The following is a 15,208-nucleotide window of genomic DNA, read 5'->3' on the forward strand; positions in this document are numbered from 1 at the left end:
TCTGGTAAAGTCTTTTGATGAACAAAAGTTTTAAATTTTTATGAGTTCCCATTTATTTATTTTGTCTTTTGCTGTTTATGCTTTTGTTTTTATATTAGATAATCCATTTTAATCCATTTTTGAAAGCTAGGCCTGACAGCATTGCTCCTGCTTATTCTTTTAAGAATTTTATGGTTTTAATTTGCACACTTAGGTCCTTAATACATTTTGAATTTGTTTTTTTGTATGGTGTGAGGTATAGATCCTGTTTCATTTTTCTGCATGTGGAAATTCAATCTTCCCAGTACCATTTATTGAACAGACTCCTCTTTCCTCATTGAATGGACTTAGCACCCTTGTCAAAAATCAGTTGACCACAGATGTATGGGTTTATTTCTTAGCTCTCAATTCTATTCCATTGGTCTATACCAGTACCAGGCTATTAGGATTACTGTAGTTGAATAACATGTTTTCAGATCAGGAAGTATGAGTTCTCCTACTTTGTTCTTCTCTTTCAACACTGTTTTAGCTATTTGGGGCCTCTTGCCATTCCATATGAAGTTGAGGATTGCTTTTTCTATTTCTGTAAAGAAGAATGTTGGAATTGCATTGAATCTACAAATCACTTTGGGTAGTACTGGCATCTTAACAATATAAAGTCTTCCAATCCATGAACATGGAATGTCTTTCCATTTATTTAAGTCTTCTTTAATCTCTTTCAGCAGAATTTTATAGGTTTCATATCCCTGGTTAAATTTATTCCTAGGTATTTTATTCTCCTAGATGGTATTATAAATGGAATTGTTTCCCTAATTTCCCTTTCAGATTTCTTGTTGCTGGTGTTTAGAAACCCAGCTGATTTTTGTTTGTTGATCTTGTACCCTGCAACTTTGCTAAATTCCTCTATTAGCTCTAGACATTTTCTTGTGGACTCTTTGGGATTTTCTATATGTGGGATCATATCATCCAGGAATAAAGATAATTTTTCTTCTTCTTTTCCAATCTGGATACCTTTTGTTTCTTTTTCTTGTCTTATTGTTCTGGCTAGGACTTCTAATACAATATTGAATATAAGTGGTGAAAGCAGGCACTCTTGTCTTGTTCCTGATTTCAAGGGGAAAGCTCTCAGTCTTTCTCCATTAAGTATAATGTTTACTGTTGGCTTTTCATATATGGTTTGAATAATACTCAGGAATTTCCCTTCTATTCCAATCTCCTTTAGGGTTTCCATCAAGAAAGGGTGTTGGATTTTATTAAATGCTTTCTCTGCATCCACAGAAATGATCATGTCATTCCTTTGTTCTACTGATGTGAATTATATTGATTGATTTTTGATGTTGAACCATCCCTGCATTCCTGGAATAAATCCCACTTGGTCATGGTGTATGAGTTTTTAAATATGCTGTTGGATTCTGTTCACTAGTATTTTGTTGAGGATTTTTAAATCTATATTCATAAGAGAAACTGACCTGTAGTTTTTTTTTTTTGTGGTGTCTATGTCTGGTTTGGGTATCAGGGTTATATTTGCTTCATAGAATGAATTAGGAAGTATTCCTTCCTTCTCTATATTTTGGAAATGTTTAAACAGCATTGGTGTTGATTCTTCTCTAAATGTTTGGTAGAATTCCCCAGTGAAGCCATCTGGTCTAGTAAGGGTTCTTCTTGATGTATACTTTTTTTTTTTTAAGAAACAGGAAATTGCCTACTGCATAGGTAATTATGTGACACTGCAGGGACCATACTCTGGCATGCCATGATGGTCTTTCTAGGTTAAATTCACATGTTACTAACCTTCCAAAATTACTGCTTGCTTACTGCATAGGTTGTTGGATACAAGGAGATAATAAGAGGAAAACACTTGGCACTGCCTCTTATAAAGTAACTGGTCAATAAATGTTAGTAACTATTTTCCTTTGTGATTTAAAATATTATCTTTTTATTCATGTGGAGCTGCAGGAGAGAGGTTAAGAGTAGAGAGTGGGGTCTCACAAACCTGAGTTCTGTGTTCGTGAGGTAGTCACCAACTCTCTGAGCCTCAGTTTACTTATCTATACAATGGGAATGTTGATATGTTAACTATATGTGGTTATTTTAAGGGCTAAATGACACAGTATATCTAAAGTCGTTAGCACATAGCAATTTCTCAATAAATGGTAGGTATTGTTTTATTTTCTTTTATTTCTGACTTAACACAAATGTATTAATAATGGCTGGGGCAGTCACAACAAAGTGCAATAGCTTGTAAATCTTTCTGAAAATCTCCATTTACTCTATGCATCTTTGGAGTTATTTGATATAGTATGAATCATCAGAATAGGTTTGGGGGAATACATAGGGAAACACCGCCCTCCTCCATCATCTTTCTGTGGGAACATTTTCATTACGTAACTGTGGATAAATGTTACCTAACTCTCAAAAGTATGTGAAATCAGCTAAGGAAAAAAAAAAAAAAACCCATATCACAGTTAAAATCTCAAGTTTTTCATCTAGATAGAAAATAAAAACAGTCCATCTTTTGAATGTTTATAAAATCATTGAATAAAAATGTTTCTTTTTTTTTTTTTTTACTTTGCTTTAAGCACACATTTAAAAAGATACTTACATCATAATATACACCCTGACCAGGCCAAGTCAAGGCTTTCTTCTTTGAATCTGAGGGAAAATCAACCAGTTCGTATCTATACGGATTACCTGAAAATTTCAGGAAAAGTATTATTATGCTGAAGAAATAAGAACAGGCTTCTAACCAGTGAGATTTATGGATACAATAAATAGAAACAAGCTAATATCAGGTAGAGAGGAATGCTAGTGCATATTATAGATGGATAGTTGTGCCTTTTGAGTTGCAACCTGCTCCCTTAATGAGCAGAGTGTAGGCCGCACACAGTCTCTGACCTTCGTACTCTCAGCAGTACTGTTATTGTTTTATTAGTTGAGTCAGTTCTGACTCACGGCAAATCCGTGCGTTCAGAGTAGTAACTACTCCCATAGGGTTATCAAGGCTGTGATCTTCCAGAAGTAGATCACGAGGCCCTACTTCCAAGGCATCTTTGGATGGGTTTGAACCACCTTTCAGTTAGTATCTAGCACGTAACCATTTGCGCCACCCCAGCAGTATTGGGGGCACTATGACTTTACCTTCTTGTTAATGACAGGGATATCCTTATGGAAAATCTTCTGGATCTTCTTTCTGGTCTTGGAAGGCTCAGCAAATACATTTCTATACTCTCTGTTTTGACTTTTCCCCACTTTAGTTTTAGTGTCAAGAGTTTTCCAAATGTAGTTAGTGCTTGTTTACCAAAAAGGTAAATTCAGGCGATCTAGCTCTAGAGCCAGCACTCTTAGCCTGTATGCTACTTATTTCTAATCCCCCCCCCGCTGCCAAAAAACAAAACAAAACAAAAACAACCCATTGCTGTTGAGTCGATTCCAGCTCATAGTGATCCTATAGGACAGAGTAGAACTGCTCCATAGGGTTTCCAAGGAGCGGCTGGTGGATCTGAACTGCTGACCTTTTCGTTAGCAGCCGAACTCTTAACCACTGTGTCACCAGGGTTCCTATTTCTAATAAAGAAGAGTTAAAATAAGTGGAAGAGTAGGAAACCTAATACAGTCCTTGTACTTGAAAAGATGTTTTATAAGAGTGGTAGAGTAGTCAACCAGGTAACTTGTTTCTTCAGTCCATTATCTACAAATGCACTGAAAAAAGGTTTTTTTTTTTTAAATAAATTTAACACCTATTTCTGTGATTTCTTGCTAACAGTATGTACTTCATATAATATCAGAAATTCTCTAATTCAGGAATTGAAAAAGAAACCTAATTTGACAGTGAGCCTAACAAGCTTCAAAAATTTCAATTGTTGAGGAATCATATCTCTTAGTTCTTTTGCTCCATACTCCCCTCCCCCATATCACTCAATATGAAATGGTCAATATATTTGATACAGCTTTCACATCTTTTAGTAATGCCAACTGGACTGACAGGTAATGAACTAAACAGAAAAGTTCAGTGGTGTACCTATACTGGAATCATGATAGTACAGCAATAAAAGTGATAACTGCGAACACTTATCTGTTATCCATGAAGAAGGTAGTAATGTTCCCATTTTACAGATTTGGAAGTGAAGGCAGAGAGGTTAAGAAACTTTCCTGTGGTCCACAGTGAGTAAGTGGCAGGGCCAAAATTCTACCCATGCAGTCTAAACTTTGGAGTCTAAGCTCTTAATACTCCTCTATATGGTCTCTTAAAATGTTACTGTGTCCCAGTCAGGTACTGACATTGATGTTAATCATGGCAGTATTCTGTTCTTATATTTTGGTCCAGATATTGATGTACAGAGGAACTGCATCATAGGTCCATTCTTGGGTCTTACTACCTCATAGCCTAAACTCATTCAACAAATATTTACCTCTGCCTAGCATGTACCTTTTCTGTCACCTTCAGTTACCCCCTTCTCTAGTATCCTCAATCTTTCTCCAGAAGTTCCTTCTGTTTTCATACATGTGTAGCCCTCCTCTACAAAAGCTGAAGTGTCTGGTGTGGAAGAAACGTGATGACTGGTCTATGTGATTACCGCCCTCTCTAATATAACACATCCCAGGAGACCCCCAGGTTTGCATCTGGGAGAAGATCGTGAGGTGTTAAGAGGAACTGAACAAACTGCTCCCATTACTTTCTGAGTCTCCTTTCAGTAAGAATTTTCCAGGCTAATCTCCACTGTTATCCCCACGTGAAGACTCTAATGAGCTGAGCTGAACACCGTCCCTTGTGCTGATCACCTGAGCTAGGACAGAATTTTAAAGAGCTAAACTGAATGACAGAGCAGGAAGGAAATAAAAACAGAAAATACAAGTAGAATAAAAACAATCAATTCCGGTTCCTGATTTTCCCACAGTGGGGTGAGGGATGGGAGGGCATCGTGTAGAAAGTAGAAAGGTTAGGAGCCTCTGTGGGGAATCTGATTAAAGCTGACTATGGTGGGACTGATAGTAATGTGCAGCAACGGCCGAGTATCACTTTCCTCATCTACTGATGAATCACGTCTTCACTCATCTACACATGAGTCACATGAGTCACTCAACTGATAAGTACAGTCCTTTGTGCCACTTGCTTTCTTTAATTTTATTCTTGAATAAACTCCAATAATAAAAAAAATTAATATTGTTCTAATCCCAAATCACATTTTACCTCTTGTCTTCAAAATCATTGTATCGTAAGCCTTCGTTGGCACAGTTGGGGGAAATGGCTGTTGGCTGCGGGCTTTAATGCCAGTGTAGAGCTCCTTGGGTGATGTGAAGGTCGGGAACATGGCACAGCGAGAGATGTGGGTGTTGTAGGGGTGTTCAACCGGATACGGGCAGCAGATTTCTCTTAAGATTTCGTTGAGCAAACAAGACAAGGCAAAACAAAACAGAATGGAAAAAATACAGTCAAAAAATTCATCATCAGCTATGTATTGAGGCCCTTCTTTGTGCCGGGTACTGTTCTAGGCCCTGGTGTACGACAGTGAACCAGGCAGTCCCTCTACTCACGGAATTGGCATTCTGGTGGAATATAAGTGCCATGTATACCATTAAACATATGAAACTTTCCTAAGACAAATAAACAAATTTTACTTTTTTAATAAATCATACTTGAATTATTTATCAGGGAATAAATAATGGTTTCATAATTGGCATAAAAAATATGAAGCACTAAGAGTGACAGAAAAATGTAGAAACAGTGGTGATGGCTGAACAAGATGATGAACATAATTAATATCACTAAATTGAACATGTAAAAAAATGTTGAAATGACAAATGTTTTGTTCCATATATATGTGTTGTTGTTAGCGGCTGTGGAATCACCCCCTACTCATTGTGACTTCATGCACAAATGAACAGAACGCTGCTTAGTCCCGTGCCATTCCAATGACCGGTTGTAGATGAACTGTTGTGATCCAAGGGGTTTTTACTGGGTGATTTTTGGAAGTAGATCGCAAGGCCTTTCTTCCTAGTCCATCTTAGTCTGGAAGCTCCGCTGAAGCTTGGTAAGCACCAGAGCAACATGAGAGTCTCCACTGATCAAAGAGTGATGGTTGTGCATGAGGTGTGCTGGCCAGGAACTGAACCCAGGTCTCCCACATGGAAGGCGAATATTCTGCACTGAACTGCCCCTGCTCCCTATATATACATGTATTTACCACAATAAGAAATAAAATAAATCCAACAACAACAAAAAATATCAAGCAAAAGACACCTGAATTGTGTGGTGTTGACAATGCTACAGGAAGAATTTCTAGTTGCTTTCAATTCCTGCCTCTTGCTTTAATGGGATTAGAGGATATTCTAATTATTTGTGGAACAGTTTTGAGCATCCAGTTTCAGCAATGCAAAGTGGCACCGAACTTCCAACCCAGGCCATTTATTTCTTTAAGCAATTAACTAACAAAATATACAGGCTGTTGATATACGCAGTGCTGTTTAGAAATAAAAAAGCCAAAAATAGCTAGTACATTAAAGGAAAAAAAAAGTTAAAAGGCCTCAGGGATATAATTTTCCTATCATCTGGAGAAGTGGCAGAAGTTAAAGAAATCCTTGTAGAAGCTGTCTAAACTAAATACAAGGATAGAATTGGAAATGAAAGTAGGAAAAAGTGATACCAGGTGGGCCTCCAATCTTCAAAGAGCACAGGCACGCAGTGAGAAGTCTGCGTGTGACAGACATCTGGGTGCTGGGTGCACTTAGAGGCGGAGAGCTACAGAAAGACTATAAACTCTTTAGAGTCAATCTACAGAAGCTATGGGAACACTGTTTAATGCTGACATTTACCAGGCCAAAACAAACCCACAGGTTATACCATGATTGTTAGTGTTGGAGTCTTGTTATAGAGTCTTTCCTTTCACACTATTTCTATCTAGGAATTGGCAGAATAGCTTCTGCAAATAACTGTATACGGTGTGACTATGTGAGAATAGCTTCTATAAGACACTTAGTTTAAAATACCTCATTGCTTTTCCATCGTATTTTTCAATCCCAAGCATTTTTGGTTGTTTTTTTTTGCCATATAGTCTCAATGGCATGCAAATCAAAGTATCAGGAAGAAACAGCTTCATGGACCAACAGCTAAAATGGCAAATTCACTAAGGTATCTTAAGTAGTATGTGTCGGAATCGACTCGACGGCACAGGGTTTGGTATCTTAAGTAGTATCATGAAGCTTTGCTTCCAAGCCCAGATACTCTGACTGGCAGATAACATGCTGCAGTAGCCCAGCCCCAAATCCAGGTCTCTCCTGCTTACTCAGCATGGCGCATACAAATCTGTACTGAATTGAATTTGCTTGGCATTTCGGTGGGGTCTCTGAAATACCTAGCCATTCAAAATTCTTAGCAAAGTTCCTGGTCTTTTATGGATACCACAAGAGGTCTGGGCTCTGGGCAAAAGTCATTCATGAGGCCAGTTAACTCCTTTTGTGTGTGTGTATAAACTGATTCAGTTTTCTTGTCCCTGTCATAAAGTCTCTTACTGGAAGACAATTTTGAATTCGTTATAGAATTTTTTTCATTGCTAGTCACTAAATACTTTTTCAATTTATTTACTTGGCTTAAAAAATGCCTTATGAACTATGACACAGCATGGTGTAAGGTCTGATAGCTGGGTACAGTCACAGCTGTGATTCTGTGAGAACATAGGACCAAGCACTGCTGAACTCCAGCTGACTTCCCTGTGGTCCAGTGATGCCCTGGCCAAAAACGCTGTGTAGTAACTAAGCAAAATAAACTAATACTGGATGAATGTCATTTTATATACCACAAAATGACATTCATTTGTTCTAGATGTTTTCCAATATCCAACTCAGTGGATTCTATAGTAAACTGAGCCCCTCAAATTAATTTGCCCTTCCTTACAAATATGCTTAAAATAAGTGGGCATTTATAGTTTTAGTAAACTGCATTTGTGTAGATAAAGCCAGGACATATTCGTGTGCATGGAGAGAATGCTCAGTCTATTCGAGTAAGAAAAAGATGGAGTTTGCTGTGCTCTAGTATAAAGCCAGGAGCCCTGGTGGCACAATGGTTAAGTGCTCCGCTGTTAACCAAAAGGTTGGCGGTTTGAAACTACCCAGCTGTTCCATAGGAGGAGGACCTGGTGATCTGCTTCTGTAAAGATTACAGTCTAAAGCCCTATTGGGTGGTTCTGCTTTATCACACAGACTTGCTATGAGTCGAAAATCAACTTGACGTACAAAATATCTTCTAAGGGAGAGTCTTGCACATTCAAAGCCTTGGGGGCTTGCCTTATTCATTTTAAGGAAGAGTAGTCAGGAAGCAGGGGACCTTGACAAGGAGAAAAGACTCTGAGGACAGTGAGGAGTGAAATAGGCTAGAGTTTACATACTGTTCAATAACCAGTATGTAGTCACGAAGCATACTAGAAAGAGTTGCTAATAGAGTAAGTTGAAATATAATTCCTTATGGAGTAAGTTGAAATATAATGATTGTTTTAATATGTGCTAAGTTTTTTAATTAACTTATCTGTGTAGAAAATTCATTTTGAGTCTCTTGGGTTCCTCTCAGAATGTGCCAGATGGAGCTGCTAAGATGTGGGATCAGTGGGACTAATTCCTGAGCCTCTGATACCATTTCCCATGGACTTGACTGTAGTTTAAGAAAATGTGGTATGAATATTTTACAAAGTTGTCATACCAATCCACTGTCTACAGAAAATATCTCAGTAGGTAATCCGGGAGGTCATTAGACACTGCAACTGCTGCTGAGTGAGCAGGCACTGCCTTTAACTGTTTTTTAACAACTACAACAGTAATAAAACGCTTACATGCTAAGTGCTTTATCTGCATTCTTTATCAGAATCTTCCAACAAGGTAAACACTAACTTGTACCAGGCCAGAGGCCAGGCAAGGCGGTCTGATTTCCTATTAATCTGATGGTTGACAGAACTTCCTGAACAAATGCCATTACATTTTGTTTTCATTATATCCTTTTTTTTTTTTTATTACAGAGACATGGCCAGAAGGTGGTTTAACTTGTTAATTTAGAAAACAAGTTCTAAAGGTAAGAAAGCGTATTAAATCTCTCTCTCACACATGTGTGCATGTGTACACAAGAACCAAAATAATTCCATGAGCCATTTCCTTCTGATGACTGGACCCCTGGACAGAAAGTAAATGTGCAAAATGCGTATATGTAGGCCCTGAAATCTGGTTCCAGTTTGCAGCTAGGATCCTGGCTTCCTGAGGAAGAGGTAAAAGGTGGGGGAGGTAAGAAAGCAGGGAGAGGCCTTGAGTAATTCTGATCATTTGGGATCACTGAGGCAAAGATTCTATTTCCACTGGATTCTAGAAATGTATACTTCCCAGCAACTAGTATAAAAAGATATATGGTAACAATTGAGGGAAACATATTTTACTCTAATACCTGAAAGCTGTGAACTGTGTGTGTTGAGAAATGTATGAGATTTAACTCAATTTCTTGTATGTATTAAAAAGGTTATTAAAAAAAAAATTGCAAAACTCTACCTTCAAAACTGAACGTTTCCATTCCCATTCAAGTTGTGGGTACAACTGTATTAAATGACCAAAATATATTTTCTTCTTTTAAATTAAGACTATATAGAAAATAATTACCCTCTTATTATATTAAATGATTCATAAAGATTGCTTTTTACTTTGTGTTTTAAGCTCTTGTGACCCCAATACTCCCCAGCATGTTTTCTCCTTTTTCAAAATGGGCAACTGAGAGCTTGACATAACTAATGCCATAATGAACCTATAAGCTCTTCTTGTTCTGCCTGCCTCCTCCTTCACATACCTCTGTTAATGACTTTGTTTTGACCAAATGTTAATGACTTTGTTCTTTGTTTTAAAATGATGAAAATAACCTTTTGTTATGTCCGACCACGTGGCCTAAAACCCACAGGAAAATCAGAGCCCAGGTATCTGATATGAATATCTTTAGCCTAATAAAGAAATGTCTGGCAGGGGACTACAAAGACACTTGTAACCTTTGTTAAGATTCTATATAAGCTGTAATGTAAAACTGCTCTTTGGGATTCCATACAGACAGCCTGTGTTGCTGCTAGGTCCCTGAAGATGTATAAAATAAAAAATTATTGATGTATAAATCTCCTTAATAAACTTTCTCACTCTTTCTAACTTGGAGTATGTTCTACTGGCTCGACTGCTCCAGGGCATGGACCCTAATCAGGCAACACCCTTAAACAGAAAGGAAATAATAAGGAAAAGGCAGAATGTTAAGCACTCATTTACCCACATACATACTTAAACACAGGAATTGGGTTCCTTTTTTATGAATCATTTAGTTAGAGGAGGCATGGGCTGTCTCCGGACTTAATCTGCATTGTATCCTTCACCAAGATGTTACACAGCACTTTGAAGGGAAGTTTGAGGAGCTCAGGTCAAAGGAAGAGACTATGGGGCTTAATGGGATTCAGGCAGAAACATGAATCCAAGGAAACAACCCAATAAAAAGGGCTTTACTTTTCATCTTGTTAAGAAGATAATTTGAAAAGTCTCTAACAAGGGTTCTTCACATAGTTGTTTTAAAACAAACAAAAAAACTAGGCCTTAACTTTAATAGTCTTTATGTTCTTAATATTCAGCTTAATATATTCAGTTAAGATTGGTGAGATTCCAGTGGCACCAAGCACATCTAGTGACCAGATCTTGGTTTCTGATACCATTCTCCCATAAAAGGAATCAGGGGTCTTTGGAGAAATGGTCGATTTTTAGCACTGGGGCAGGAAATATACTAGATGAGCCTGGAGAATTTTGTAGTATGAAAAAGTAAGTAAGTGACAAAAAAAAAAAAAAGTCCTCACAATGATGGGATGTGACAAAGGGATTTAGGAGCCAGCTGAAAGAGCTCCCAATGACTACTCCTGAGCAAAAAAGAAGAGTAGTATTGGATTATAAACCAAAGTGTAAGTAAATATCCATGAGCCCATAGTGATCTGAGTAAATGACTGAATAAAATAAATGGATCTCCCATGCAGAAGAATTCCAAATAATTTATGTAGATATCCTGCCTCAAGGAGGTGGAGCATAAGTCCAGACTCCTTAAGAGTGGCTGTGCATAGTGGCTTTCTTCCAGAGTACACTACTGAAAGTGGGAAACAAAAGAGTAACTTTATAGTAGAGAAAGCTATCAAGCACTACCTCTAACAGATGGTCAATGTCAACATCAACAGTGATATATTTGATAGTATGTACCCTTGATGTGATGTGGCAAACACTGCACTTTACCTCCGTAGTCTTCCTCCCCAAAACATTATGCAGTCTAATCATGAGAAATACATCAGACAAATCTCAGTTGAGGGGTATTCTGCAAATACCTGACCAATAATTCTAAAAACTGCCAAGGTCATCAAAAACAAGGAAAATCTGAGAAACTATCAAAACCAAGAGAAATGTAAGGATTCCTTGGATTAAATGTTATATAGTATTCTAGATAGGGTCCTGGAACAGAAAAAAGGACATTAAGGAAAAACTGAGGAAATATGAAGTATGGATTTAAATTAGTAATAATGTATTAATATTGGTTTACTAATTGTGATAAATGAACCATGCTAATGTAAGATGTTAACAGGGGAAATGGTGTGGGGTATACGGAATTCTCTGTACCATCTTCCCAATAATTCTACAAATATAAAACTTCTAAAATAAAAAGCCTATCTTGCTAAGAAGATAATTTGAAAAATCCAGAAGGATTCTTCACACAGTTGTTTTTAAAAACGAACAATGACAACAAACTGGGTCTTAACTTTAACAGCCTTTTGAGCAGGTCTTTTGCATTAACTGAGAAAAAAAAGATTGAGAGGAGATATAATTGGAGGAAATTAATAATACCGTTATAATTATAAAATATATCATTATCCCAATAATACTTGGAACTTGTTATGGATTGAATTGTGCCCCCCAGAAATGTATATCAACTTGGCTAGGCCATACATGATTCACAGTATTGTGTGGTTTTCCATCGTTTTGTGATCTGATGTGATTATCCTAACCCAGCCAACCCCAGTGCCGTCAAGTCGATTCCGACTCATAGCGACCCTATAGGTATCCTACGTGTTGTAAATCCTAACTTCTACGATGTCAATGAGGCAGGATTAGAGGCTGTTATGTTAACGAGGCAGGACTTAATCTACAGGATTAGGGTGTATCTTAAGTCAGTCTCTTTTGAGAAAAACAGGGAATTGAGCAGAGAGGAGAGGGATCACCAAGCAAGAAGAGCCAGGCATAGAGTGTGTCCTTTGAACTCGGGGTCCCTGCACTGAGAAATTCCTAGTACAAGGGAAGATTGATGACCTTCCCCCAGAACTGACAGGGGGAGAAAGCTCTCCTCTGGAGCTGATGCCCTGAATTTGAACTTCTAGCCTCTCAGACCGAGAGAATAAATTTCAGTTTGTTAAAGCAATCCACTTGCGGTATTTCTGTTAGAGCAGAAGTAGATAACTGAGACGTACCTGCACCAGCCTCTCCTCCCAATTGTTAAAAAAAAAAAAACTTTCATGAAAAGTCTCATTAGTCCTCATACTTGTCTAAGACATAGAGAATACCAATATTTTTTCTTGATTATAATATGGAAAGAAAATATAAGTTGTATACTCACTCTACCATAGCATTAGGTGGTTTGGGAATCCTAGAATAAAAACAGGAAACAAATTATAATTTATATTAAGGATTTGTTAAAGTTTATATTCCTATTAGAAATATACTTAAAAATAAAGATGTATCCCATTTTCAAAGGTAGTGTCATCAAGATTACATTCTTGGTTCACTTTCTGGAACACTGAATATTGACAAGACAGAAAAATATGATGATATTTACATATCTAAGTTGTCTACTAATTTTTTTTTTCCTTTCCATTTATTCTCAGCCCCACTCACCACACCTTCTGCATTTCTTTCTGGCCGTGAAGGTACACGGGCTGACTACTTCTAGCCATCACAGAGCTCTGGTTCTCACTGACATTCACTTTCATAGTCAGGCAGTAGCTGGGGTGCTCTGAGGGAGCCTGACATCACGCATGTGATGCAATTACATGACCTAAAGTGACCCAAGCGTGGCCTGGTTGGAGAGGAAATGCAAGAACTGCATGAGCTTTCCCCCTTTGCCCAGGCTGTTAAGTACCCATGATAATAAATGCTGCCAGTCGACAGAGAAGCTGGAATAAAACTGTCCAAATTCCCGGAAGCACGTCTTTTATGAACCAGTTCATTCCAAGGTTATGTTTACTAATTACTCTGAGACTTGTACGCCAAGGAATTACACTGCAGTCCTGGAACAAAGTCCATACTATGCCAGGGAGGAACAGCCATCCACTTACATTTGAATTTAATAATTAATTTCAGCCTATGAAATAAGATTCTAAGATTTTAGATACAAAAAAGGAACAAAATGCTGTCAATTTGATAGTAAGGATCGGTAACATTAAACATACTGTTTAATTTTATAGAGAAAAATCACTAGAAAGTGGTATATAAGCTATATGATTTTATTATCCTATAAACAGAATTCACGTGAACCATTAAAGGTCTATATCTTTACTGGACTCTGAGTTTGTGGGCTTGGACTAAAAAAAGCATGTCTTGTCTTCCAGCCATATTTCTGGTTGAGTTGGGGGTTGGGGAGTGGATGAGTACAGCAATCCAAGAGATCTAGAGTTACTAGATTGGCTACTATATATAAAGCATTAAATTGGCATCTAAAATTGTTCTCAAGTGACAAATTTTGCCATGATATTGACAATATGCCTAAACTTGATTTGATCCAAAAATGAAAAATAAAACTTAAAAAAAAAAACTTAAAAATTTGAAAAGATAAAATGAAAATAACAGATGCTCAGAGATAGCACTTCTTTAATCTGAGCCAGTACATCAATTTACTGCCATGTTCCTCATCTGTTTTGCAAAATTTACTAATCCCAAAGGCATACGGGCACTGCCATTGCAGTGGTTAAGAGCTCGGCTGCTAACCAAAAGGTGGGCAGTTCGAATCCACCTGCTGCTCCTTGGAAACTCTATGTAGCAGTTCTACTCTGTCCTATAGGGTCACTTTGAGTCAGAATCACTCAATGGCAATGGGTTTCGTTTTTGTTTTTAAGGCTGGTGGCCTAGCAATGACACATTCATGTCTTTTTGGCTCCCTCTAGTGGCAAAAATCTATATAACTTCTTACCTATTAACAGATTGCTAACAATTCTAAGAAAACCATGGTGGCGTAGTGGTTAAGTGCTATGGCTGCTGACAAAAAGGTTGGCGGCTCAAATCCACCAGCTGCTCCTTGGAAACTCTATGGGGCAGTTCTACCCTGTCCTGTAGGCTCGCTATCAGTTGGAATTGACTCGATGGCAGTAGGTTTGTTTTTCTGGTTTTAACAATTCTAAGGAAACCTTGATGGCATAGTGATTAAGTGCTACGGCTGCTAACCAAAAGGTTGGCAGTTTGAATCCACCAGGCACTCCTTGGAAACCGTATGGGAGTTGGAATTGACTCAATGGCAATGGGTTTAGTTATTTTGGTTGAACAATTCTAATAGTTAAAGGTAAAGAAGTGATTTTTTGTTATTCAATATTGTCAGTGTTTTATCTTTATCTGAAAATTAAAAGTATGGCTTTATTTTAATAAATATGACAAGCAATTTCAATGAGTAAAAAAATTAATATACTGGAAAATAACACCTCTGTAAGCAAAGGATAAATTAATAACCAATATTCCTTATTCAGGAACTCTGGTGGCACAGTGGTTAAGAGCTCAATTGCTAACCAAAAGGTCAGCAGTTGGAATCCACCAGCCTCTCCTTGGAAACCCTACAGGGCAATTTTTCTCTGTCCTATACAGTCACTAAGAGTCAGAATCGACTCAGTGGCAATGGGTTTGGTTTTATTCCTTATGGAAAAATGAGAAGGCTTAGGGAGCAGTTTTATTAAGAGCTATTTGTAGATTGTCATACAAACTGCTGGCATAAAATTCTGATTAAAATTTTTCTTGGGGGCGCTGTGAAATCTGCAATGAACGTTTAAAAAATGTAATGGATTCTTGTCTGTTACGGTTGAGTAACTAGGCCAAAGGCAGGGAAATGGACTACAGTGACCTTTTAAAATCCCTTCCGATATTACTCTTTCATATTGTATATTTTTTCCTTGACTTATTTAAATACTACAAACTATTAGTGGGTTTTTTGAATGGTTTTATTTTGTTTGATCTT

At 37.6% G+C, this 15,208-nt stretch overlaps 1 protein-coding gene across 3 annotated transcripts in view; it reads right to left on the reverse strand.

Annotated features, from left to right (window-relative positions):
* C8H7orf31 (chromosome 8 C7orf31 homolog) overlaps positions 1–15,208 on the reverse strand; it is a 60,931-nt gene that overhangs the window by 11,729 nt on the left and 33,994 nt on the right. For all 3 annotated transcript variants that reach the window (XM_049893764.1, XM_049893762.1, XM_049893765.1), the window contains exons 5-7: positions 12,611–12,640; positions 5,168–5,349; positions 2,582–2,670 (exon numbers count right to left, since the gene is read on the reverse strand). In XM_049893764.1, the coding sequence (XP_049749721.1) occupies positions 2,582–2,670; positions 5,168–5,349; positions 12,611–12,640 (301 nt within the window). The remainder of the gene's footprint in view (positions 1–2,581; positions 2,671–5,167; positions 5,350–12,610; positions 12,641–15,208) is intronic.

Source organism: Elephas maximus, chromosome 8 (genome assembly GCF_024166365.1).
Source record: "Elephas maximus indicus isolate mEleMax1 chromosome 8, mEleMax1 primary haplotype, whole genome shotgun sequence".
In the NCBI taxonomy this organism is placed as follows: Eukaryota; Metazoa; Chordata; class Mammalia; order Proboscidea; family Elephantidae; genus Elephas; species Elephas maximus.